The sequence below is a fragment of the Vanellus vanellus genome (genome assembly GCF_965231255.1).
Source record: "Vanellus vanellus genome assembly, chromosome: 18".
NCBI classification, from domain to species: domain Eukaryota; kingdom Metazoa; phylum Chordata; class Aves; order Charadriiformes; family Charadriidae; genus Vanellus; species Vanellus vanellus.
The window spans coordinates 4,276,061-4,302,158 of NC_138923.1; the positions used below are offsets into that span (position 1 = coordinate 4,276,061).

Sequence of the window (26,098 nt, forward strand, 5' to 3'; positions counted from 1 at the left end):
TCCCTCCTCGCACACAAACCCACCCGCGCCATCTCACCCACACCCCCCCACGCCACGAGCCTGCGGGCTGGCTGTCCTTGGGCATAAACCTGGCTCATCCGGGCGGCGGGACAGTGGCCGGGGGCTGGTGGTCCGTGCACGGGCAGCCAAGGAGGGAGACGCTGGCGGAGACGCACACCAGCGCACGGGGAACCCGCGTGCAGCGGCTGCGGCTCAGAGCTGACGCCTTTAGGAAAAGGTATTTACTGAAAAGCCGTGCTCTGCGGTGCCGCTTGCTGTAACGCCGTTTGCTTTACCTGCTCGGCAGTCGAAAGGTCGAGGAAAAACAAGGGGCAAGTGCGAGTCAAGGCGTGGGTGTACACACCGGCGTGTGCCCACAGTGTGCCCCCGGCGTGGGAGGGAGCAGCGGTACAAGGCAGCACTTCAGGAATGGCTTTTTTGCGACCAAATCCTTCCTGCATCTCCTCCCTCCCTCCCCACCTCCAGCCCCAGAGCAGGGATGAGCCAAAGGCGCGTGGGGGGAAGCCCCCCCCCGGGCATAGGGTCCGGGCACGGCGTGAGCCCTGCCAGCCCGCACCGCGCTCTGCCCTCGGCGAACCGGGAGGGCAGGTGATGGGGACACCCAAACTGGCTCGTGCCGGGCTGTGTGCCACGGAGCCGCAGCCGGCAGAGGGCTGCAGCTCCTCTTCCACTGCGCCGTATTAATAACCCTGCGGCTCGCAGCGCTGCTCACCGTAAAGGCACAAAAAAGAGTTTCTGCCAGGCTTTTGTGCTCTCTGAAAGCTCTGATCAAAGCTGTCGGGTTCTGTGCAAAGGGCAGGGACACAGACGAGGGGAGGGATGTGACAGCATCCCTGTGCATGTGCTGCCACACGTGCCTCCATCTGGGGCACGGCCGAGCCACCGCCACCTCCGCACAGGTTCACGCCGGGGGGTCCATCCTGTTTCCCAGAGGCACGGCAGTACCTCCATCACCTTGCGGTGCCTACCAGCCGTGGAGCCAGGTTTATCCCAATGGGATGAGGAGACAGCCCAGCAATCCCACCTGCTCCCAGCATCCTCCTGTCTCCTGTTCTGCCCCCCAGCATCCCCCCAACAACTCACGGAGCAGATGCCCAGTACTCGCAGGAGCGGTGACCGTGCTGCTCTCTCCAGCGTGACGCACACTGAACCCACTCGCCGACTCACAGCGCTCTCCTGGTGGGGACCTCAACGTCTCTCGGGGCATTTTGCAGCTACTGAGTCATTATACAGGGAAATGCTGTTTCTCCCTCGCAGCCCTGCTCCCCCGTAGCATCCGACCCAGAGTACATCCCCACCCTGGGAGGGAGCTGACTTCCAGATGAGGGAGCCTTGATGCTGGGAAAGGTCAGATGGCCAAAGGCTTTACTGAGCTCTGGTACTGGCAGGGTGGGCTGAGGAGGCAGGCAGTCACCTGGATTAAACGGAGTTCAAAACCCTGGCTTTGATGGACACTTCGTGTGACCTTGGCCGAGTCATAAAACGCACCCGTTCCCTCAGGTGACAGATAACAGACAGCGGCTTCCTCCCTCTCGGGGTGCTGGTGGGGTAAAGGCAATTAGTGGTGGCTCAGGTACCAGGAGGATGGCTCAGGCAGCGAAAGCCCGCTGTGCCGGTGTTCTCCTGTCCTTCTGAAACTAGATACGCAGACTAGAGATGTTTTGGGGGAATCTGACCTTAAAGAACACACCGAAGGTCACGCAATACAGCCGTGGCACAGTGCAGCGTAGGGCTGCATCGCTGTGCTCCACCGTGCTGGTATCATCTCACGCAGCTGATGGGGAGCCTCCAGAAAGGACCAACATCCCACAGCATCCCTGAAAGAAAGGGTTTTTTGGGGGGAGCAGGAGACCCCGATGCAGATGCTGGGGAGCAGGCAGAGTGCTGAGGTCCTCCTGGGTGGGGCCACGGCCACCGGGTCCTGGTCTGATTCTGCTGAGCCCTGGGGCACCTCATCCCCTTGCCAAGGCACTGAAAACCGAGGCCAAGTTCCCAGTGGGATTTTGGCCCACAGTAGTGGAAGATCAGCTGGTGACTCACATTTGTTTCATTTTCCTGTTAGCAACACCCTCGGGTGAAGGAGCAGCTTCTCCTCCTCGGCTCAGCCAGCTGCGGTTTCCCACTTTGCACTTTGCGCCTGAAGAGCACAGCCTGGTGGCCAGACTGTGCCCACCGACCCCTTTGGAGACCCTCCTTGCTCCGGTACAACTCCCACTGCAAAGCCAAGCATCGGCTGGCGCGGGGATTCCTGCCTCCGTCCGCCACGGGCAGCGGATGCACACGCTGCATCGCAGCAACCGGGCAAATATATTCATGAAGGGGTAAAAAAAAAAAAAAAAAAAATAAAATGACCCCACAAGTGATTAGCTGATGCCCTGAAGCGTGAGATTTAATTACCCTTATCTGAGCCGGCACAGCTACAAATGTTAATCACATTATCATCCAGCGTGCTTATGTTCAGCAAAGTGTCTATGCGAGGACTGCGCTTTCTGCTGTGCAAGTCTGAGAGGACGCCTTCTCTGGCAAGAATAATTTATTAATCTTCTTTCTGTCCTGCGATGGCTCGGGGAGAACATGATGGATTTGAGGTTATTTAGTGCCAGTTTTGACCCGACTTTCCCTCGGAGCAGCTTTCCCGCTGGGGTGGCTGCAAGCTCACAAGAGCCCAGCCTGCATCTGACACGGGGACATTCAGAAATAGCTTCTTTTTAGCTTGTCATCACCAAAAAAAAATTGATCTAGAGTCACTGGGAGACAGAAAAGAGGGTGTCCTGTTTCCACAGCCACTTTGGAGAAGGTAAGCACGCCGTAAATCTCCCCCCATGTGTCTCCGTGACCTCAGGCACTGGTGAATTATAAAGGCTTAATGCAAACCCTCTGAAGCAGCAATTACTTACTCCAAATTTACTGGTCATTAATTTTAGCGAGGCCCCACTCCTGTATAACGAGGCAGGAAAAAAAAAAAAAAGAGAGACCGGTCAGGTTTTACCATGCCCTGGAGCCCCCTCCAGCTCCCCAAATTTCAGCCCTGTGCACCGTTCGCAGCGATGCGCGGCCGGCCGGGGCTGCGGGGAGAGAGGAGAGCACCAACCCAGAGCTGCCCGTGCGCCCCGAGTCCCTCCAGTGCGGCCACAGCCATCGCCCCCATCCCTCCATCAGCCCCGATGCTGCGGATGAGTCCTGTCCCCGCGCTGCCCGGCGGCCCCAGCCTGCCCCACTTCAGCGCCAGCAATAAACAGCCCCAAAATATTCAATAGCTGCCTTACCCCCTCGGTTCAGGGAGAATTAGCATTTAAATTGAGGTGTTTCGGGGAGGTAAATCACACCAGCGCTGGGGCCGCGGTGCCTGCGGGCACGCACGGGGCTCCTCGGGGCCGGCGCGATGTGCCTACAGGTATGGTGCTCAGCACCATCCCCTCCACGCGCCCTCGGACCGAGCCCCAAAACCCTCCGTGGGGCTGGGAGCAACCGGGACCCCTATCCCGCACCCGGGACCCCCCGTCCTGCGCCCTCCGCTCCCTCCCTCCCACGGGGCTGGAGCTGTGCGGCGGCAAAGTCACCTGCGCTGGAATGTTGAAATGTGGTGAAAAAGGCTCAGCTGACACCGGCGAAACGCCATGGGCTCCGTCTCGGCAGCTCTTTGATCCCGGCACTGGAATACTAATTGTGGCGCCACGCCGGCACAGCTGCGGGAGGCCCTCGGTGGCACCGCTGGGGTTCTTCTTCCCTCGTCGCACCCAATTTGGGGACAGCAAAGCATGGGAGGGGACAGTGAGAGTCATGGGACTGGGCAAAGGGTGGTGGCTGTCATCAGGGACCACGGATGGGAGCAGGAGCTGCAAACCCCCCTAGTGCCTGTGCCACCGGGCGCGTGGTGCCATGCGGGGACCCCAGCTGTGGCACAATGATGGTGACAGCCAGCAAACGACATCTGGACATGGGACTTTATGACCCAGGACAGCAGTGACAGCCGGACAGAAGGATGCAGGCGGTGGGAGCAGCGCTGCTCCCCAGGCGCCAGCAGAGGTAGGGAAGGGGGGTCCTTCCCGATGAATAGTTTATTCATCATAAAACAGGAATTCAGTTGATCCAAAGCTATTTGTCACCTCCGCTTGAAACTTGCAGATCTTGAGCAGAGATTTTTTTTTTGGTTGTTGTTTCTTTTAAAGTACAAAATAGATGGAGGAAGACGAACAGTTGCCACCGTTGTGCTGCCACCAGCCCCGTGCCCCGCGGGGGCTCCTGCGCCTCCCCGGGAGCTGAAGGCAAGTCTCAACAGAGACTGCCGCTGCTTTCCCGGTCTCCGTTAGTGCACCAGAACATCGACTCATTTCATGGTACTCCAAAGAGTGCCGCTGCTGGTGTTTTAGTTCAGCTGTTGAACCGCTAACTCAACTCTCTACACCACTCGTGCCCGAGCCCGGGTCAGCAGCAGGACCCAGGAGGTGCGTGCCCATGCCTATCAGCATCATGCTCCGCCAACGCTGGACCATCCCAACCTGATCTTCCTACAAATCACCTCCAAACATCCCCCAAACACTAAAGCCTTCCTCTGGTCCGCACAACCCCAGTGACACCACCGAGCATTCAGGGAAACCCAGCCAGCGGTACCCACCACCGTGGCACAGAGAAAAAGTACATCCTCTCCTGAAGCCATTTCTAAAGGAAAGACACAGGAATCTGCTTTGAGACGGGGAGATGGAGAAGCTGTGAGTGATGGGAGCAGAGATCTCCCTCCTGCACACCAGTGAGCCTTGGACCAGGCAGCCGGCGGGGCGACGTGATGCTGGGGGAGGTCCACCACTGGCTTGTGGTTCTGGCCAGCAGAAGCAACGCAACACTGGTGGAGTGCCCACGGCCATGCAGAGGGACCCCAAGAGGCTCCTCGGCCTCTCCCAGCTGCTGGCTTTTGAGATGCCGGGTCCCGGTGACATCTTCGGTGCCCATTTGTCACCTTTTATTATCCTCCCCGCCCCGCTCCCCATTATACAGCTATTTATTTATTCCAGTAAAGCGTGTCTCCTGTGGGTGAAATCCTGCGGTAGGCTGTGGATCTTTCTTCCTCTGAAGTGCCTGTTGGGAACAGGCTGAAATGGAGTGCCGAGTAAAAACAAATTTGGAAAGTTACGGTTCCCACAGCAACGCCTGGTGCCTGTGCAGCAGGCAGACGCAGGCACGCAAAGCTGGATTTATGCCCTAATTACGGAGTCGGGGCTGCAAGAGGAACCCCATGCAAAGCTCTAGTTTTCAGCCCCGTGCACAACTTTGCAAATATACAGATTATTCCCTCTGGGATTGAAATTTCCCATGCTTAACCTAAGCTCAAAGGTGATTTTCTGCAAGAAAGTCAAAAATCCCCATTTTAGAGTGAGAGGGTGAGGACGAAAAGCCAACACATCCCCAGCTGGAGAAAGGGAAGAGAGAGCGATGCCTGTCTCTTGTTTGCCTGTAACTCTGGCACAACTTGCTCCTGGAAGTCCACGCTCGCAGAGAGCAAATCCCTGGGGAGGGATGTGAGCCGGGAGACACGACTTGGTGCAGAAGCTGCCATCATTAACACTCGAACCCAGGTAACATCTCCTGGCTGCATCAGGACCAGAGCCCAAAATACCCGAGTTCACTGACAGACCCTTCCCTTTGACCGAGCAGGCTCCAAACTCGTTGCATTTACTGCCAGAAACCTCCTCGTTTGATGGACTGTTCCCAGTCAAGCAGTAGGAAGCTGATAAAACACAACCCAGCGTGTGTCTGACCCAACACTTTTAAGTTGCCATCTCCTTTCTACTACCCTGCTCAAGTCACGCCATGTAGGTGCATCACGTCACTTAGGTGTATCATCACCCAGAACGAGCCCTTCCACACACACCTCTCCGCTCCTCTCCTCCTTCAGCAGGGGAAAAGCAAACAAACAAGTAGCCAAAACCTCTCACCCTGCATGGCTCTGCCGTAAGCTTTTGGCTGATCTCACCAGCGAGACAGGCGGTGGCTCCACCACTGCCCACATCTGGCTGGGTTTTGGCCTCAGCAGCCTTGTCCTGAGCCTGCAACTCGGTGGCAGGGCCAGGAGGACACGGCTGAGCCGTGTCCCATCCCTCCCTGACTGCAAGGTCTGGGAAATGCCCAAATAGCTGATGAGGATGATGCGAAATCTGCCTGTTTGCAGCGGGCTGGCGCTGCTTAGTGTCTGCCAGGAGGATCCATGTCTTGCTCCATGTACCTGCTCTTCACGACGTCTCCCTCCATTAGCTTCGTCATTGCTGACAGACGAAGGTTCTGACCTTGTCAGGTTCCATAAGCTCAGCAGCTTTCAGCTTCTTAACGATTTGGATGGAGAAGCGTCGTGGGGACAGACAGACCTCCTGGAGCAGCTCACGGAGCTTCTGCCCACCGGGCTGTAGCCACTGCGAGATGATCTGAGGACGGTTTCTCTGTGGGGATGGTTTTTCTATGCCTGAGCATCCCAGAGCTGGGCTGGATGCCTCCTCTGAATGATTATTTCAGCAGCCAGCTGAGCCAAGGCTGCGGGTCCTCTCGCGCAGGTTGTCTGGGTGCTGTTTGCAATCATTTCCCGAGCGTTGCTCAAGCAGCTCCGTGCCTGGTGCTTTCATGAGCATCATTTGTAACGAGGCAACAAATAACAAAACTCCCACTGCCTTCGGAGGAGCCAGGACTGCACGCTGGGACTTCCCGAGGAAGCGGTGCGAGGTCGGTGCCTGCCTTGCGTCCAGTTCCTACAGGATTTGGACATGGTGACCTGAAGCCGGTGGCCCCTCCGAACACCAGCAGTCCCTCCCACCGGCAGCTCTTCCAGGGAAACCCACACCCCAGCTCCAACGCCCCGGGAAGCGCAAGCACTGCCTTTTCAATAATATTTGCCTTTCCAATGTAAATGCAGACCCAGCTCTCCGCTCAGCACACACATCTATTCTCTTTTAACAATTTGGGATCTTAAGCATTTCTTTTTTTTTACTCTCCTAAGCTTCATCGTTAACCTTTAAGATGGAGACAAGGCTTAAGAGTTTGGAAAGGAATCAGGAGGGACCCTGGAAACGAGCCAGGAGCAGTGTTAATACTGGGCTGCACATCATATCTCTTTGGTTCTTCTTTCCCCCCAGGGTGATTCGGACTGCTCTTGACTACCACCATGGTATTACAAACTCTAATGAGGTTTGGAAAATAAGAAACCCACTGCGGCGTGGGAGAAACTAATAGAAATTGTTTTGTCTTCTCTCTATTAGTCATTAGAAGCAGAGGAAAAACAGCCACAGGCAGTGGCAGGGCTGCAATATCACCACACATTTCATATGCTGGCACTCCGACAAAGTCATTTCAACGCAGTTAATGCTCCCGCTTCCCCTCCACGCCAGGCCTGCCGTACGCCAGCATCCCCGTACCGGGCTCGATCAAAAGCCTGGGGCAGCCCCGGTGGTGCCCAGTGCCCCCCAGCCGGGGCTGCGGCACCCAGGCAGCCCGCCCGCGATGCCCGTGCGGGATGCTCGGCACAGCCCGCGGCTCTGCCCAGCAGCAAACCCACCAGCGCGGACCATCGTGGCAGCCGCTCCGCAGCGAGGCGCTGTGCAGCGCCCAGTGTTCCCCAGGGACCGGGCAGCGCAGGGACAGGCAGGGACAGTGAAGGCAGCGCTCGGGGGCGCATCCGTAAGCGGGAGCTCCCCGGCACTGTCAGGCAGGCAGAGCATATGGTGAATGAGCTGGGATTTGCGACCACATCTGCAAAGTCATGTTTCTGCGTGCAAAGTTATTGATGGAAGCCACGAAACGATGCGCGCAGCGAACTGGGGTGGGGGTGACAGCACCTGCAGCGAACTCACCCCCTGCCACCCTCCCAAGGAAAGGCCGGCGCTGAGAGCCAAGCCCCGCTCCGGGGGCCCAGCGAGGCGCCTTGGGGCACCTTCCACTTTGTTTCCCCTCCTCCCAGGTCTGCGGACCATCGCAGCCAGGCTAGGTGGCTGCCCGATGACAAGTGGCAGTGCCATCACACTCTCCAGATGTTCGCCTGCTGCCTGCGGGTGCGGGCACAGCTGGCGAGTGGCATCGTTCCCCGGCAAGCCGGGGCGCAGGCACGCAGGCTGCTCTGCACAAACCAGGCTCCTTCAGCCCGTGCTGGGGGAGAAATGAACTGGCACAAACGCCCCGAGCTTTCATCTCAAGAAAATTGTTGTTGAAGGCAACAGCCCATGGGAGACTCCTCCTCGCCCGGCCGCAATCTGGGCACGGTGACAGCACAACAGGCAGGGAGCATCAGTGGGGGACAGGGAGGAGGGTGAGCGGATGCTGGGTTGGTCCCCACCGCCTGCTCCTGCATCCCTCCACGCTGGGAAATGGCTGCAGCATCCAGGCCAGGTCACACTGCTCAGGAACTGAGTGCGGTGGAAGATTTAGGAGATCCCCTCGGTATGCCTTAAGGGTAGGATGAGGCGGGGAATGGGAGGGCTCCCAGCAGAGCTTGTTCCACCCCTTTGGCAGACAGTGGGTTGAACTGATAAGGCCCAAACCCAAACCAAAGCACTTGCCTTCAGGTTTACGCAGTCACGAGTTACACTGAACGCGCAGAAGGGCGAATCCTCCATCTCTGGAGAGATCACTTGGGACGGGAAAGAGCAAGACAAGATTTTCTGCTGCACCGAGGACTGCATCCAAAGCCCTGCTGCTAACTCGGAAGCAGGTACGGCTCGACAGCTGGCATAGCTGCGGAGCGCTCAGATATCCCCACGCTGGAGCCTGCTCGTGACTGCATTGCCTGGAGCAAGGATTCGCCTTGCTAAGTCAATGTCAAGCCAATTTAGTCCTTGGATGGGGAATCTCCATCGATCGGCGCTGGCACTAGTGAGGAAGAGCAGTGACGGGCTGGTAAGTGTCAGCCTTGTCCCCGCAGGTGCCGCTGGAGCGGTGTCCCTGGTGCAGGCAGCACAAACCCACGGCCCGTGCTAATGGTGACCACCAAAGAAGTGCCCGTAGCATGATGGAAAAACTCTGCTATCACAGCTTAAAGTCAGGTGATTGCCATTTACTGCCTCAAACCCTCCTGCCTCACTCTCTTCTTTCTTTTCAGCTGAACATAACCCTTATTTTCATGTGTCCTGAGTGGGTGCAGAGCCCCCGTGCCCCAGGGGCGGCTGCACCCCACGTCAGATGAGGAAAGGAGAAGAAATTCCACTCTGCAAGCCTGTACACCACTGCAAGGCTATAAAGCCAATAAGGACCCCCTGGGATGAAAGGCACTCTATAAATCTGAGCTGTTATTATTATAAAACCAATCTCCACCGCATCTCTTAATAATGCAGATTAACTATGCAATAACACCAGCTATAATTAGTATCATAAAAGTCAGAGACGGGGAAGGCTAGCAGGTCAGGCAGTCCAACCCGCGGGCTGCTCCCCACGGCACGGGGGAAGGGGGAAACCTCCCGGGTGCCCCGGGAGCTCGGGAAAGCGAAGGCAGGCTCGGCAGTGCCAGGCACCACAGAGGGAGCGGTGACAAGAAGGGGATGGCACAGGAATCACCGTGCCTCTGCCAGACCCAGGAGGGGAGCAGAGCCCCGCTCTCCTCCCGCAAGTGCCCAACGCCAACCTCCGGTCCCTTCTCTCCTGTGCGGGTTCACGTCCCCTCTCTCAAACACTCAGGACTCGAGACAAAGGTATCACCATCAGCTTTTCATAGGGTGGACCCTGAAGACCTCACTGAGCCCCTGACGGCTGCGTGGGGGGATGTGGGTGTCCCCCAAGGGCACAGGCTGATGACAGCAGGACAGGCTCCTTGCAGGAGGAGCCCGGGTTCCAGACCAGCTCCCCAAGGGACGAGCATCCCCCCAGACCCTTCACCTCCCATCCCACGAGAAGCTCCCAGCCCCAGGGCTAGGAGACACAACCTTCCCATACATACACACACACACACGCCTTGCCCAGCAGCATTCCCGGACTGGGATCCTGCTCCCATCCAGCCCGAGGACCAGCACTCCTCCATCCCACCAACGCAGCCCAAGTCCCGCTGCCCGCTGCCTTCCTCCACTGCCCACTGCTGGGAACCCCGGCATCCTCCTTGCCTCCACATTGTGCCCGCACGTCCCCGGCCCTTCTCCGCTGCCATCCCGGCTGGCAGGACAGCGCTGGCGGTGGGAAGGGCAGGAGGGAGGGCTCCCTGCCGGGGCACAGCGCTGCTCTGCCCAATTAGCGCTTGCTGGGTGACAGGCTCTGTTTGCGCTGCGTGATTAGCTGTGGAAATGCAAATCTGAACTTCCTCCGCCGCAGCAGCTAACAAGATAATGAATATTTTCATCAGCTGCAGAGAATACAAACATCTGCGCAGACAGAAATGCGCTGCCGGGGCTGGGGGGGAGCAGCTCCCCGGTATCCATCACTGCGGGGGCAGCAGCTCCGCTGCCGGGGGAAAGGAACGCTCTGCCACCGCCGGCTGGTCCCCGAGCCCAGAAGAGCCTGTGGGTGACACTCCATGGGCTTCGGTGGGTGCTGGTACCATCTCCAACAGCAGCGCCTCGGCTCTGGACTGCGCCTGTGTCTGTGAGTGGGTTTGGGGTACATAGCTGTGGTACCCACACCTCCCAGGGCACCGTGCCGGCTCTGCCCCCCTCACTGGAGAGCTCGGTTGTGGTTCTCAACACCCGCCTATTTCTTTGTACCGGCACAGCTTCGCGCACCACCTGGCACCGCTGGGCTCAGGAGGCGCTGGGGAATACCTCTATTACTAATGTCTCAATCAGTATATTTTAAAAAACATCTCTTCCACCCTGGACCCCTGTGTTGTCTTTAGGATATCGCTGGCGCCAGGCTTGCTTTTGCTTTGCTACAAGAATAAAAAAACAACGCTACCAATCCGGTGCAAAAGCATGTGGCTGCAGACTGTCGGGAACACCAGCTCAAAGCCGCACAGTCTGTTCTCCTTCTCGGTGGGATGCTAACTTTGAAATGGAGCAGGGCTGATGCACGCAGGATGCAACAGTAACCTGACTGATGGGGTGCTGTGCTAATTGCATTAGTCATTCAGACACCGGATTGATAAAACCTCAATGCTGAGTCTGGCCAGTGAGGATGCGCTCAAAATACATAGCGTGTGTCTATGCGCAACCCGTTGTGGGCTCTGAAAGGGCCGGATGGACTCAAGAAAGCAGCCAGGACGTCCCTGACGCTAGGTTGAGAGGTGGAAAAAGCGTGATTGAGGAAAAATGGCTCAGTTTCTTGGCGCCCTTGGGGGACTGAGGAAAATCAGCTCTGACGGGGGCTCTCTGGGGGCTGCAAAAGCCGTTGTGTGTGGCACGGCCACAAGCGGGTACCAGGACATCTCTGCTCTGCCAGCAGCATCCCTGGCTGGGAGCAGGCAGTGCTTCCGCGCGGCACGTCCGGGGACCAGGGCAGAGAGCGGAGCATCACATCCCACAACAGCTCCACAGAGCTGCTAAACCACTAACGACCCCCTTACCTGCTACTGAGGCCCAAGGCTGGAGGCATTAGCCTGGCTTGGAAAGACATCATTGCTTCCAACCAGTATGTCTGAGGCTTCAGAGTTGTGAACAGGTAATAGAATTGCAGCAACAAATAATAAAAAGAGGAATGAAATGGAAGGCAGCCACTGGAAAAGAGATCCATCCGTTATCCCGGCCTGAAGGGTAATAGGTAAACAAGGCGTTGGGGTACTGGCTGACGCCGAACTTGCCGGCACAGGAATAATAAACAGCGCAATTATAACTTCTGTGCTCGGAGGTTTCAGAGAGAGAGGAAAAAAATATGAAAAAATCAATAGCGTTAATTTAACTAGTTACAGACATTACATTTGTGCTGCCGCGGGGGAGGCGGGGTGTCCTTGCCGGGGCTGGCCCATGAGCTCCCAGCCAACCCCCCCCCCGGCCTCCCGCACCCAGATGTGATGCTGCACCCATCTGAGCACCTATCCTGGCCCCCCGCAGCACCCACCGCCGGGGGGGACAGCGGGTGCAGCGCACGTGAGGCCTCCCCCGGCGCAGGGGGAGCGACGGGGTGAGGACATTTCCCCAAGCAGCCCCCCAGCCGGGATGGCGCCGAGCTGTCAGCACACCCCGCCGTTCGCCGCGCCAGTTTATTAAGGGCTGAGAAGCAGCGAGGGGAAGGAGTGACAGATTTAAAATTAACTTGCCAAACTCCCCATCAATATTATGACAATTCCCTGCATCGGTTCAGCGACCCGGCGCGCCGCCTGACAGCAGTAACGTCGTTGCGTGGAGGCAGAGCCGGCTGCAGGCTGGCAGCACTCGGGGCAAACGGGTGCCCGTCCATCCTTACGGCACCCTGGCCACCTCGGTGCTGTGCTCAGCCACGCCAGCCGGTGCTCAGCACCACCTCCAACCCACCATTTCCCTTCCCCGAGGCCGTAAAGAAGCAGCAGCCCTGTTTTACAGGTGGGGATGCGAGGACCAGCATCCTCCAAGGACCAGCATCCTCTGATGACCAGCACCCTCCGAGGACCGATTCGCAGAGGGAAGGGTGCTTCCAATTTGCAGGAAGGAGCTCAGCATGGCATCCTCCGGAGCCATCCTCCCAGGTTATAGAAAGGGGAAAAACACTCGGTGCTCAGCAGGGTTTTTGCAGTGAGGGAGCACTGACACAAATCTGCTCCCCCCTCCAGCCACCAAACCACTTTGGCTGCTTATCTGCCCGCAACACCCAGTAACTCCCCGGACTCGCTGCATCTCTCTCAGGACGGGGGGGGGATCAAATGGGGGCTGCGCGGGCGAGCGAGGTGCTCCCCATGTCCCAGGGCTATGCCAAGCTGGAGCAAGAGTGTGGATGAGAGGCAGAGCCGGAGGCAGGGATGGGAAGAGACCCCGGTTAGGGCAGAGGGCTGCTCCCCGGGGAGTGCTCTGCCGCACGTTGCTCCGACATCCCGTTTGCTGTGCAGTAATAATCCAGCGAGTAAAGCTGGCTCCACAGGTAGTAATTTGGGTTTTCTCCATATTAATGGCATAAAAGCAACAGTCTGAAACTGCAAACAGCTCTTAAACAAAAATATCTATTCCCTCGTGACAAAGAGACGGCACAAAACAGATAAGGAACGAACAAACAACCCATTTGGAAAATAATCCCCTGGTGATTCGGGGATGGCGGGGAATTCGGGCTGTGCCCCACCATGAGGCAACGGGGGGAAAATTGCTCTAATCTAGTCTTTAGTGAGCTGGATCCACCACTGAGCCTCCTGGCTAGACCAAGAGGTGTGACTGGAATAGATCAGCTGCAATCCCATCTATTTATTAACACTGCACAGCATTTTGCCAAAAAGAACCTTTTTTAAAAAAAAAAAAAAAAAAAAAAAAAAGAGATGTCCAGAAGAAGACCGCTCTGAACGTGAACTTGGCTCAATGGTGGAAGGAGTGAGGTGGGTTTCAGGTGCGTGTGTTGTCCCCCACCAAAGCGCCCAATGAGGGACTGCACAGGAGAAGCATCACCAGAGGAGGGCTTTGATTTAAATCCTTTCAATAAAACAGCAGGAACAGCGATGATGTAGCACACTACTCTGAGCAGGAACCTCGATGCTGGCTTGTCCAACAGGTCAGCCGAGCGCCCCAACCACCACAGCGATATTTAGGGGTTGTTAAGCCACCTCTGTACAGAAAATGCTGTCCACAGAGCTTCTAACTGAAGGGCTGGAGCTGAGCTGCAGGGATGCTCTGGTGCTCACGTCCTGCGGGGCTGTGGCTTCACTGTCGTTGACGGATGGAGAAAAGGTCCTTGGTACCAGCACGAAGGGACATGCGAGCAGGGACAGGCTCTGTGCAACACAACCAGGTGTTGCCCCAGTGCTGGTGTACATATGGAGCACATACAGTGCACATAGTATGAACTGTTCTGGCTGCTGCCCAGCCCTGCTCACAGCAGCCGTTACTTGCCTCCTCCATCCTTCCCTTGGGTGTTACCATCTCCTCGGCCACGCCACCAAAGTGTTTGGGTGCTGCCTGACTCCCTTGGATAAAATGACGTGGGTTATCAAGGGAAAACCAAAATCTGAAGCAGCACTGACTAGAACCGCAGGGCTGGTACCTCCGAGCTGTGCAGCTCTCCCATTTCATTATCAGCCTGCTGTGCCACGTGCTCACGGCAAACACCATCCTTACTCTGCGTCCTAAAGGTACCTGCTGCATATCCCCATCCTTTCGAGCTGGCTGGACACCATAAAGCCATCGGTGCTACCAGCTCCATCCCGGTGCTGTGCCGAACCACGGACGGGAGGACCACGCAGCCATCAGAAGGGCAGAAGCTCTAATCAGCATTGCAAAGAAACCACCCCGACCCCAACGGCACGGAAATACTGCTGTAACTGATAGGTGTTGCCTGGGCCAGGGTGTGAGAGACAGCTTTTCCCAGCACAAAGGCTTCCTCCCAACACCACGCTGACATGCCTGGCGGATTGAGAATATCCTATTTATTAAAGACACTGAAGATGCGGCGACATGGGAAGCAGACACCATTCAAAGGACTGTCACATCTGCATAGCTAAAGGATCCCAGCAGTTATAAATCCCTCTAAAATACTCAGCCCCTTGTTCTGATAGCAGGTTCTTGCTCCTACTTTGCAGAAACAGGCTTTTAATCCCTGGTATTAGGCAGCTTCCTGCTATGTTTCAAATGCACCAAATTAAGGGCTTCTCTAACAGCTGGTGTCTTAATGCTCAGAGAGGTTCTTGAATATCTATGAAAATCAGAGGCAAATTACATCTTTTAGTTAATAATTTCTTCTCCATTAACCTCCTTCTCTTCCCTTGTTAGGAGATGATGTAATGGTGCTTCTCCGGCGTAACCCTCCGACACACCGGGCAGGCTGGCCGCGGGGAAGCGAGCCCTTCTCATCACCGCCCGGCGCCTCTGGAGCCACCGGGCTACGCTCACACAGGAAAGGGGGGCCGTGCCGACCTTCCAGGCTGCCGAAAGCATTTCTGGAGCAAGATGTGCCGCCTCCCGCCAGGCCCCGAGCTCTGCCGAGCCAGCGCATGGCACGCTACGGCCTGCGACACGCGGGCACGCTTTGCAGTTTGCTCTTGTTTCAGACCTGCTTTTTAACCCGCAAACCTGTCAGCCCTGAGCCCCGGGGAGTGCTTTGGGCTCTGAGCCCTGGAAGATGCAATCCCAGCACCGCAGGTGTTTTATCCCGAGAGCAAAGCGGCCGAGGGCAGCCCCGGCAGGAACCGCGCCTGGTCCAGCCTGGGATTGCTCAGACCCACCATCCCTGGGATGCTCCCGGACAGCATGACTTGGAGAAGCCACATCTCCCAGGATAAACCAGACCCGCAGACGACCTCGCGCGCTTTCTGGCTGGAATTCAGCCCTGAGGACAGGGGATGCGTCCGCTTCCCAGCAGCGACAAAGCCGCCCTTACAGCCCAGCCCTGGCTGCGGCAGGGGAAGGATGGCTTTCCAACCCTCCCGCTTCGCAGCGCAAGCAAAGGGCGGGCTACGGATGAACTGGAGAGAAGATTAAAGCCTCTGCAAAAGACAGTTTGATACATAGAGACTGATGGCACAAGTTGGGGTTGGACCTCATTCAGGAGAAGCCTGTCCGGGTCTGGCACTTCTAGGAGATGGGCTTGGGGAGTTTTTGAAGCCCCCACACCTGCTCGACCCGCCAGCTCATGGAAAATTTCAGCTCTGCAGCCCTGGCTCTACTCTGACAGACCCACGGACACTTGTAACACGGGAGGGAGAGAAAGCAAAGAGGAGCCCACTGGGAAAATTGCCTTCATGTACTGTCAATTCTCACTTCCAGCAAAGGCTGCGGCTCTGCTGGCTCCAAGCACTCTGTGGCTGCAGCGTTCTGAGCGCCTTCGTGCTGGTGGAGCTCATAATTCATCTGCCATCAAGAGAGCAAAAGGCCGGAGTTCAGCGTGAATTCACAGCTAGGGAAGGCTTTGCACTCAGCTGGGGAAAAAACACCCAGAAAAACACCGTGGCCAGGAGCGATGAGCACTCACAACTGCAGCTAAAATCGGAGGCAGCAATGAGGTCTCGGAGCCTTAATAGGAAAGAAACCAGCAGACGCTGGGCAAGGAAGAGTGCTGTCTGGGTGGGATGCGGGCTGGGTCCTCTCCCGACTGTGATCAGCACTGAAACTCACGGGCCCACCTTGGTTTACACCCGCTCAAAATGCAGCCGCATTCAGGAGAACCAAAGAAAAATAAACGAACACACTCATTTTCCAGTCCCGAATTCAGCAACTACCAGCAAGCTCCTCTCCGTGAGCACTGACAGGCGAAGACCCGGGCGGTTGACATCCCGCTCTCCTGACCAGCATCCGACCCTCCGCGCTCCCAGTATACCCGGGGTGCAGCGTGCCAGCACCCCCTGCTATCTGCTACTTGCGCTCTGGTGGGGTATTTACCTTCAGCTTATTTATGTTATTTCTTACCATGCTATATCCACGGCGCCTCCCAGTGCTATAACTGGGGGCACTGAATAAGACCAGCTCGCACAGGCTGTAAACACACCAAAGGAAATGCTCTTTCATACTACGCGCAATTAAACGGCGGAACTCATTGTCGCAGGATATCGCAGAGATGCAAGATATCAGCGTTCAGAAAGAGATGAGGCAACACTACCGAGAAAAGCCCATCAAAGGCAATTAAACACTCAGCTGACGAGATACACACTGGCCCAGGAGGGTCCTACACTGCTGCCTGTGGGATGAGCAAGTAGGAAAACCATGGATGTTTGTTGTCCTCTTGCTCTCTTCCCCGAGTGAACGTGTCAGAGATGCTGGCTCTGCACCAACAGACCTTGGTCCCATCTCACCATCCCGATGTTCCCAAAACTAGGAGCAGAGCCGGGCCATACCTGAAAGTCATCTGGAACACCTGCCCTTGGTTGACGTGCTGGCTCCGGTTGTTATAGCCGTGAAGCATCTCCCCAAAGAGGGTGTCGTTGAACTTGGCATCCGACTTCAGGCACTTGGGGCCCTCACAGATGTCCGACAGCATCAGACAGGACTTCCCATCCGGGGCCAGCTTGTACTCCTCCACGCACCTGCAGAGCACCAGGAGCTATGTGAGATGGGCCAGGCACAGAGCGTGCCACCCCCCAGCCCTGCCACAGGATGAGCCTCTGCTGAGCATCGTCAACTCGGTGCTGGAGCACGTCCCGAGAAGAGCAGAGAAGCTGGTGAGGGGTCTAAAGCACGAGTCTTATGTGGAGCAGTTGAAGGAATTGGGATTGTTTAGTTTGGAGGAAAGGAGGCTGAGGGGAGACCTTATCACTCTCTACAACTGCCTGAAAGGAGGATGTAGCGAGGGGGGGTCAGTCTCTTCTCCCAAGGAACAAGCGAAAGGACAAAAGGAAACGACCTCAAGTTGCGCCAGGGGAGGTTTAGGATGGATATTAGGAAAAAATTCTTCACAGAAAGGGTTATCAACCGTTGGAACAGGCTGCCCGGGGAAGTGGTTGAATCGCCATCCCTGGAGGGATTTAACAGGTAGACATAGTGATTAGGGACATGATTAAGTGGTGGATTTGGCAGTGCCGGGTTAGCGGTTGGACTCAGTGATGTTAAAAGACCCTTCCAACATACACGATTCTATGATTGTAACACCTGCAGCAGCTGCCCGGGACAGTGCAGAGGTTGTAGACCCCACATCCTCTGTGGCAGCTTGGTTGGGCAACCAGCAAAAGAGCCCTTGGCTCCCAACGGCCATCCCTCCTGCAGCAGCACCACCCTGCCTGCGAGCTGCCCCCGCGCTGCAGAGCGCTGCCCAGCCCCTGCCCAGCCGTCCCGACAGCCCCTGCGCGCCCGCTGCCCTCTGGCGCCACTGCGGGCACGTACAAACGTTCACAGACTCACAGCATCCCAGAGTGGTGGGGGCTGGCAGGGCCCTCTGGAGCCCCCCCAGTGCCACCCCCCGCCAGAGCAGGGGCACCTCCAGCAGTGGCACAGGACACGTCCAGGCGGGTTTGGAATGGCTCCGGAGGGGGAGACTCCCCCCCTCTCTGGGCAGCTGTGCCAGTGCTCTGCCGCCCCCACAGGGGAGAAGTCCCTCCTCAGGTTGAGATGGAACTTCCTATGGTCACGTTTGTGCCCGTTCCCTCCTGTCCTGTCACTGGGCACCACTGAACAAAGCCTGTTCCCATCCCCCCGGCACCCTCCCCTGAAGGATTGATAAGCGTTGATGAGATCCCCCTTCAGTCTTCTCTTCTCCAGACTAAAAAGCCCCGAGTCCCTCAGCCTTTCCTCAAACAAAAGATGCTCCAGTGCCCTCATCATCTTTGCAACCCTTTGCTGGACCCTCTCCAGCAGTTCCCTGTCCTTCTTGACCCGGGGAGCCCCAAACTGGGCACAGCGCCCCAGATGTGGCCTCCCCAGGGCAGAGCAGAGGGGGAGGATGACCTCCCTCCACCTGCTGGCCACGCTCTTCTTGATGCCCCCCAGGATGCCATTGGCCTTCTTGGCCACCAGGGCACATTGCTGTCTCATGGGCATCCTGTTGGCCACCAGGACTCCCAGGGCCCTTTCCACAGAGCTGCTCTCCAGCAGGTCAGCCCCCAGCCTGTACTGGTGCGTGGGGTTATTCCCCCCAGATGCAGTACCTACACTTGCCCTTGTTGAACTAGGCAAGGCAATTCCCCCAGGCAAGAGCAAAGCAAAACGAAGCTCCTGCCCTTCTTTTCCACCCAGCAGTGCCCTCCTGCAAGGAAGCAGCTCCAGCGCGGCTGCTCCTTCGCTCTTTGGTCCCGCTTTCCAGCGGGTTGTGGGTAAGACACACATGCTTATCTTCAACAGACAGTGAGGGAAACTGAGGCAGGCAGCAGGGATGTGATGTAACTACAGACACTGGAGACATCAGGGGTATCTTTTGCATAAGCGCTCACCCTGCCTCCCCTCCTCTTCTCCTTCCTCCGGCCTTTTCCCCAGCGATGCGGCTCCTGGCTGACAAGGAAACCTCCATTCCCTGCCCCTTCCTCCCCATAGCCACAGCGCTCTGCTAACGTCAACCCCACCTCCATCCAGGCTTGCTCCCCTCTCCCATTCCTCTACTGCATTTCACTGCCGCAAGCGAAACTCCCCCCCATCTGTCGCACTTTTCCCTGCCCGTTCCCAAAGTGCAGCTCTGCCTTGAAAAGGGATTATGAAAAAAAAACCCAAACAAACAGGGAAACAGCCTCTGTCCTTGGGCATGGCAGATTGAAATGCAGATTCCCTGCGTGTGTGCAGATGCAGACCGCGTAATGTCCCGAGATTTTCTAGACCCTCCCCACGAAGGCTGCTGGTGCCTACATGGATTTCCAACCCCCTTTAGAGGCACGGCGCAGGCAACGCGCTCTCTCTTGGTGACTCAACCGCTCTGTGCTGCTAAACCATAATAAAAAAAGAAGAGGGGGGTGGGTGGGAAACCAACAAACACGCAAAAAAGGATTAAAAAAAGAGAGGCTGACAGGGGCAGAGCTCCCCGGGCTGCTCTTGCCCAGGGAGCAGCCAGCGGCCAAGGCTGCATGAGGTCTCTGCTGCATCTGCAGCATCACGACTTGAAGGATGTTCTGTTAGGAAGGATGTACTGTTAGGAATTCATGGGCATTTCCTTCCCCGAAAGGGGCTCCTTTTCCCCTCCTTCACCCTAATCCTTCCCACTGGGATGTGAAGTAGGTTCCTGCGTGTGCCCAAGCGTGTGAACCAGCCGCGGGACGCAATCTGCAGAACCCCAGGGCCGGGCCAGGGCGGGGATGGATGGATGGATGGATGGATGGATGGACGGATGGATGGATGGCTGCCTGCCGCTGTGCAGCATAAAGCCAGATAATCACTGAGCTCCTTTTAGAACATACTGCAGCCAGGGAGATTTTCCTGAGAGAAAATGCTAAATTGTGTAGGATTATAGGATCCCGGCCAAAATCAGGGATGAAACTCTATTTTAAGAGAGACACAGGGGAAGAAAAAAAAAAAAAAAAAAAAAAAAAGTAGTGTTTCTTAAACAAATCCTCCACCTTCCCCCTCCAACACGCAATGTACAATTTTTGGGTCCCATCCCAGTGAGTCACAGATCGAACCGTACTGTCACACAGTGGGGGAGAGGAGGACGGTGCATCTGCTCACACTACTCCTCACACTCCGGTACGTTTTTGCCTGCAGGCAAAGCAGGTGCCTCTATTCCCTGCTGAAAGTCGGCTCCGTGAACAGCCTTTTTCCGGGGTGCCCGGCTCCCTCGGAGGGCACACCGGTTTGCGGATGGGTGGCACAGGAGGAGGGCTCGTGGGGATGGAAAGGGGCACGGGTTATTTCAGCTGCTCGTGGGAGCTGCAGGAACGCTGGAGAGGACTCACCCGCAGAACATGAAGATGGTGCTGGAGGAGGGGTCGTGGGGCAGAGGGAGGGTCTGCTGGAGACAGAGCTGCTCGCAGCCGCCGTTGAAGCCATCCGAGCAGTCGATCCCTTTGGAGTAGTCGTAGCAACCGGTGCCATCCTTCATGGGTCGGAGGTCCTCGGGGCACTGCAGCGAGAGAGGGGACGTGGTAAGGTTACTTGTGGGTCCCCACGTCCCCTGGAGCCACAGCCTGGTGGGTGCCCACCCAGGGCATAGCCCACCCACGAGCCAGAGGGATTTGTGCTGCTGAACTCCATCTACATCTGAAGGAGATGAGTTCATCCTGAGTGATGGATGGGGCCCCAGGGCCCTGTACCACCTTGCACGGCCTTTGGGGAAGGGCCAAAGACCACAGGGCAAGGACCTGGTCTGCTGCAAAAGCCACGCTGCCCATCCTCCCTCCGAAGGAGGGTGAAATCCTCGAGGCAGCAAAATTACACAATGAGGAAGCCTCAAGCCAGCGTGGGGCGAAGTGTGATGACCTGCTTCGTAACGTGCTGGACAAACCCTCTGCGTTTGTTACCTGTTCCTCTGAGATGCAGAGAAGTCCGGTGTGACCCAGAAAAACCATCTCAACACCTGGGACCAACCCAGAAAACCATCTGAACCCAGAAAAACATCTCAATCCAGAAAACCATCTCAACCCAGGCCTTGGCATCATCTCCAAAAGCATCTCTCTGCCTCCCACCGGAGGAGGCAGCTGCGGGCAGGACCAGCCCATGGTGCAGGCAGGAGTGGGGGAGGGCAGGATCGCGACCCAGACTCATCAGAAGAGTTTTCCGCAGCTGAGGGAACCATGCTGATTCACGCAAGCTGGGGATCTGGCTCGGGGTTTTAATTTCAGTTCCCCAGCTGGCTTTCCTTGTCCCAATAGATAAAAGCCAGCAGGCGGCAAATGCCATCAATAAATTGTCACCCAGATTAAAGCTCTCTTCTATTCCACTTGTGTTATTTATCCCTTTTCGCCAAACATGCACGCATACAAACAACAACAAAAAGGCCAGTCCTTGAAAAAAATAAATAAATCTTGCCTAGGAGCAGCTCGCAATTAAAAATGCATTATGGAATTTCTTGAAGATGAGTTAGACTGGAGCTTGTACAGGTAGGGATGAAGGCAGGTTATAAATGGCCTCTGTCAAGCAGAAGAAAGGTTATAAAACTGCTATACTTTGCGCTTAGAAAAGAAAATCAATTTTCTGTGTGAGAAAAATGCTGTACATATTAATAAAAGTTCAGGAGACCCTGGACCCCGCGCTCGCTGTCCCAGGTGGGGTCCCGACAGGAGATGGGCTGATGAGCCTTGCTCACTCTTGGCTACTCAAGAAGCAAAATTCCCGCAGGGGACATCAGGAAGATGCTTTGGGGAGTCCTGGCCCACCCCATCTGAGTGATGAGAAGTTTCTCTCCACCTCCTCGAAACCCTCTGCCATTTCCCTGTGGCAGCAGCATCAAAGCTGCTTCTGCCCCACACGCAGCAACCGTGATGTCTCGGGCATGACATCCTTCAGACACCTCGCTGGCTCCCGTGCCCTCAGCTCTGCAGCTCGGGTGGACCTTGCAAACCTCAGCCCTTCCTTGAAGGCAATGGATGAGGTGGGGAGGGGAGGCAAGGGAAGGTTGAGAGGCACATGGCTTTTCTAGCCAAAGGGTGTTAGGACAAGGGGTAACGGCTTTAAACTAAAAGAGGGTAGATTGAAACTAGATATAAGGAAGAAATATTTTACGCTGAGGGTGATGAGACACTGGCCCAGGTGGTAGATGCCCCATCCCTGGAAACATTCAAGGTCAGGTTGGACGATGCTCTGAGCAACCTGATCCAGTTGAAGATGTCCCTGCTCATGACAAGGGGTTTGGACTAGATGACCTTCAAAGGTCCCTCCCAATCCAAATCATTCTATGATTCCACGTTAGCAGCAAAGTTCTGGAACAGGATGCTGCCCGTCTCTGCAGAGCAGGCAGGGCACAGGCAGGGCATGGAGAGGCAGCCTGGGAAGCAGTGGCCCTGCCTAGGCATGGAGCAGCAGAAGACATGGGAGCGAGAAGCTTTCTAGCTGCATGTACAGAATAAATACGAAGGAGGAGAGGACACTTAGAACAATCTGTGCTTTCGCCGCTGAGCTGCCTGGGAAACAGGATCAGGATAAGTGTGTTTGCGAATCTGCAGATACAACACTTCTCTCCTGTGGTCTCTGCCGCGTCTGCCAGCCCCAGTGTAAGAATAAGAGCTGTGCAAATTGGTAGAAATACGTCTCCTTGGAGGAGACGGAGGGCTGACTGCAAACAGCATCTTCCACTCCATAGCACCGCATCCACCTCTCTGCTGTTCTCTCCACACTGACACGGGTGGGGAGGTCTGGGACTCTGCCCGAGTCCCCTCTGGAGCTCCTGAGGGACCTCGCAGAGTGCTGAAGGCAACCAGATGGGACCTTAAGTCAGCAGGAACTACAGGATCACAGCCAGGGCATCAGTCATGGCTTTTCTGAGCTGTCACTTGGGACTCTCGCCCTGGCACTGATCCATGTGCTGAGCTCAGCGTCTTCCCCAGCCTGCAGAGGAAGATGATGGCTCTTTCCCCGGGACTGAGTTAGCAGGTCACCAAAACCCTCCCTCCCTTAGCCCCACTTTGCTCGAGGCCACCCTTGGGATATTCCTCCAGTTTGGGCTTTTAATCACCACGAAACACGTTTCCTTTCTGTTTGTAATTATGCATCCTAATACGCATTAATTATGGCAGGCGATTAGCTCAGCACAAAACTTGCAGAAGAAAGCACACACCCTCCCCCCTCCGCACCCGTCCCCGGCTCGGCACGGCGCCCGCTCTCTGGCCAGCGGTGGGCTTGGGGCAAGAAGGTCTCCAGGGACAGAGAGCTCCGGCAGCCAGCGCACAAACACGGGAGGTGTCCCTGCTTGGTGGGGCCAGGGGGGGACACACGAAGATGCCGGGGCGAGCCAGCCAGGGGAACCGGCCAGCTCTGCGATTCGTGCCAGCCAGCAAACCCAACGGGCGGGCGGCAGGAGAGGCAACGCCAGCTGCCGGCCCGGAGGGTTTTGCAGCGATGACTGGATGGAGGGAGCAACTATCGGGGACAATACATCTTTACTACACATATCCCTGCCCCTGGAGCAGAGGATTTGCAACCAGGATGCCCCACTAAAAAAATCAGAGCAGGGAGAAAGCTAAAGCCCATTTTGGGTGTAACTATGTCAGAAAGGACCCAGGAAAGAGGCAGCTTGTGCTAACGCCAACTCTCCGGGCCGGTGGCTGAAGGGTCAGTGGGCTCTTGGGGTGGGTTCAAAAACCAGCGCCCTTTCTGCGTTCGCTGGGCTTTTATAAAGGACCAGATCTGTTATTGCTGACATTGATTTGTCTGGCTCGGGCAGCAGAGAACCAATAATTACAGTGAGTTTTAATCAATCCCCCATCAATTCAGCTGCAGTTCAATTTGCGATCTGCCTTGGCAGTGACACAGGATGGGGGGGCTGTGTCGGAAAATGATTAGAAAATCAATAAGCAACTCAGCCAATAACTCTGTCTGGGCGATCATGGGTGACACGTCCCTCCCCGATGGGAGGAGAGCTGGTGAGACGTGGTGCCCCAGCAGCCCCCGGCCAACCACCTCTGCACACCCCTCATCTGGGTATGGGATGGATCCATTTATCCAGGGAGTCAAAGGGATCCTACGAACTGTTAGTCAGCTATTCAAAAGAAAAAGTTGTTCGTGGCTTTCTACGTTAGACCCGCGCTGCTTGGGAACTCGCTTCGAACTCCCAGACCATCCTTCACCCGTGGATCTGACAAGCAAAAGTATCTCAGAGCTTGGGAAGAGGGTTCGGTACTTAATCTGCTCTGAAAAAGCCAGGGAGAAGACGTTACCATACAAATGTAATTCCACTGCCTTGCAAATCCACTCCATCCATGCAGGAATGAATTGGTTTCTCCATGATGATGCCCAGCCCTGAGAATTGCTCTCTGGATTGGAAAAGAAAATTTAGTTTCTTGTCGTCTTCTGCATTAGCACTGATAACACAGATCCTGCAGGCTAAACGTGACCCACAGCTACAACACCCCGAGCCCCCTGCTGCCGATATAGCTCTGCGAAGGCAGAACCGCCGGCAGCTCGGCAGAGGTTCGGCTGGTGACACTGCCGCGCACCGGCTCGTCCCCTCCCAGCCACGACAGGCAGAGCACCCTGGTCTTTACTTTGGTCTTTGCAGTCAGCAAACAGAGTCCGCGTACACACAGGGAATGGACATGCTGAATATGAGAGTGCTATTTTTACCTGGGTTTTGGAGAAATGAGCTTTTCTCCCCTTTAAATGGCATCTCCAAGGTGACATGGAGCGGCAAAGCTGGCAGGACCTGCTGCTGCGTGCCTGCTGCCACCCCGGAGGCCACCAGAGCCTCGCCGACGCACGGGGCCGCGGTTTGCAACAAAAGGGGATGCTCGCACCCACCGCCCGTGACACCGCCTGGCCTCCGGCCACCAGGGCTCGGCACGGCTCCTCCACCCACCACCACCGCCCGCAGCACGGCCAGGGCCAACGCAGCGGGAGGAGCATCATCTTTCAAGGGCAAAGAAAGCAAGCGTCCACTGAAACCCGTACAAGACTGTGTCTTAGGAAAATAAGTATCTGGATGAATCCCTGTTTGCATCAGTACTAAAGCCCCCCGCCCCCTTCCCCCCCTCGTTCACAAAGCTCATTAGCAGCGAGATGGGTGAGGGGGTCACGGGAAATAAAATCCGAGTCTCATTACTGACACGGATCCCCCAGTCGAGAGGACCTCAGCTCTCCACCTGAGCTGCCTGCCAGGGTTCTCAGCTCCTCTCTTCCGTTATTAAGCTGGTTGTTTTTTTTTTTTAAAAAAAAAAAAAAAAGAATATTTAATAAAGCGTTTCTGTAGAGAGTAAACTGCTCTTTTTCTTATTCCACTCTGTTTTCTCAACAATAGCAGCCTTTTTGTTAGAGATAAAAGCCCAGACTTCTCCTGCGCCAGAGTGTCGGAGGTGATGCTCTGGGCGCAGACGAGCCCAGCTCTTCCCCAGCTCTTCAAAACCACACAGGGAAGCTGCTACGAATGGGCTCCCGGTGCTGCTGCGGGTACCACACCCCCACGTCCGGATGCATCCAGAGGTGAGACCCAGGACCCCGGCCCCGTGCCCGGTGCATCTTCCCCCAGCCGCATGCCCAGTGCCGCTGGCCCGAGGCTGCGGGAAGGGCTGGTGGCTCAGCGCCGCAGCGCCACAGAGGGCAGCATCCAAAGGCCCCAATACCCCACTGTTGTTTAGAGGCATCCTCACTCCTCGCCGAGGAACCTCTTCCGTGTGAGACAAAAACATTAATCTGAGGCACTGCTGAGGTACAAGCAAGTGCCAGCATTTTAATGAGCTCCAAACTATGCACTGGCATGTATTTTATCTGTTTGTTGGAGCTCAGAAATGATACAAATGCAGTAAACGCTGCTGTGTCCATGTATTTTTTTTTTTTTTCCGACTACTTTGGCTTATTCTGCCTTCTCTTTCCTGGCCCGGAAGGCCCCAGGCGAGCAACACTCCTCAGCAGCAGCAGGACCAGTCTCGCTATACACAACCCAGTCTCTACTGGTGAGATTTATCCCTCCTGTCCTCATATTCTGGTGAAACGGGCCAAAACCCTGGTCACTAAGGCACCCGTCAGTTCCAGGCAATCTCTCTCCAGGGCCACCCCTGCCTCACCTCCTCGGGGCAGCGATGTCCCCACCACGG

General features: G+C 56.2%; 1 protein-coding gene across 1 annotated transcript in view; it reads right to left on the minus strand.

The window, feature by feature from the left end:
- The window catches only part of ASTN2 (astrotactin 2), a gene marked incomplete at its 5' end in the record, with an annotated part of 368,996 nt that overhangs the window by 135,443 nt on the left and 207,455 nt on the right, over positions 1-26,098 (minus strand). The window contains 2 exons of the mRNA XM_082492552.1: positions 16,844-17,032; positions 20,315-20,481. Coding sequence (XP_082348678.1) covers positions 16,844-17,032; positions 20,315-20,481 — 356 coding nt within the window. The remainder of the gene's footprint in view (positions 1-16,843; positions 17,033-20,314; positions 20,482-26,098) is intronic.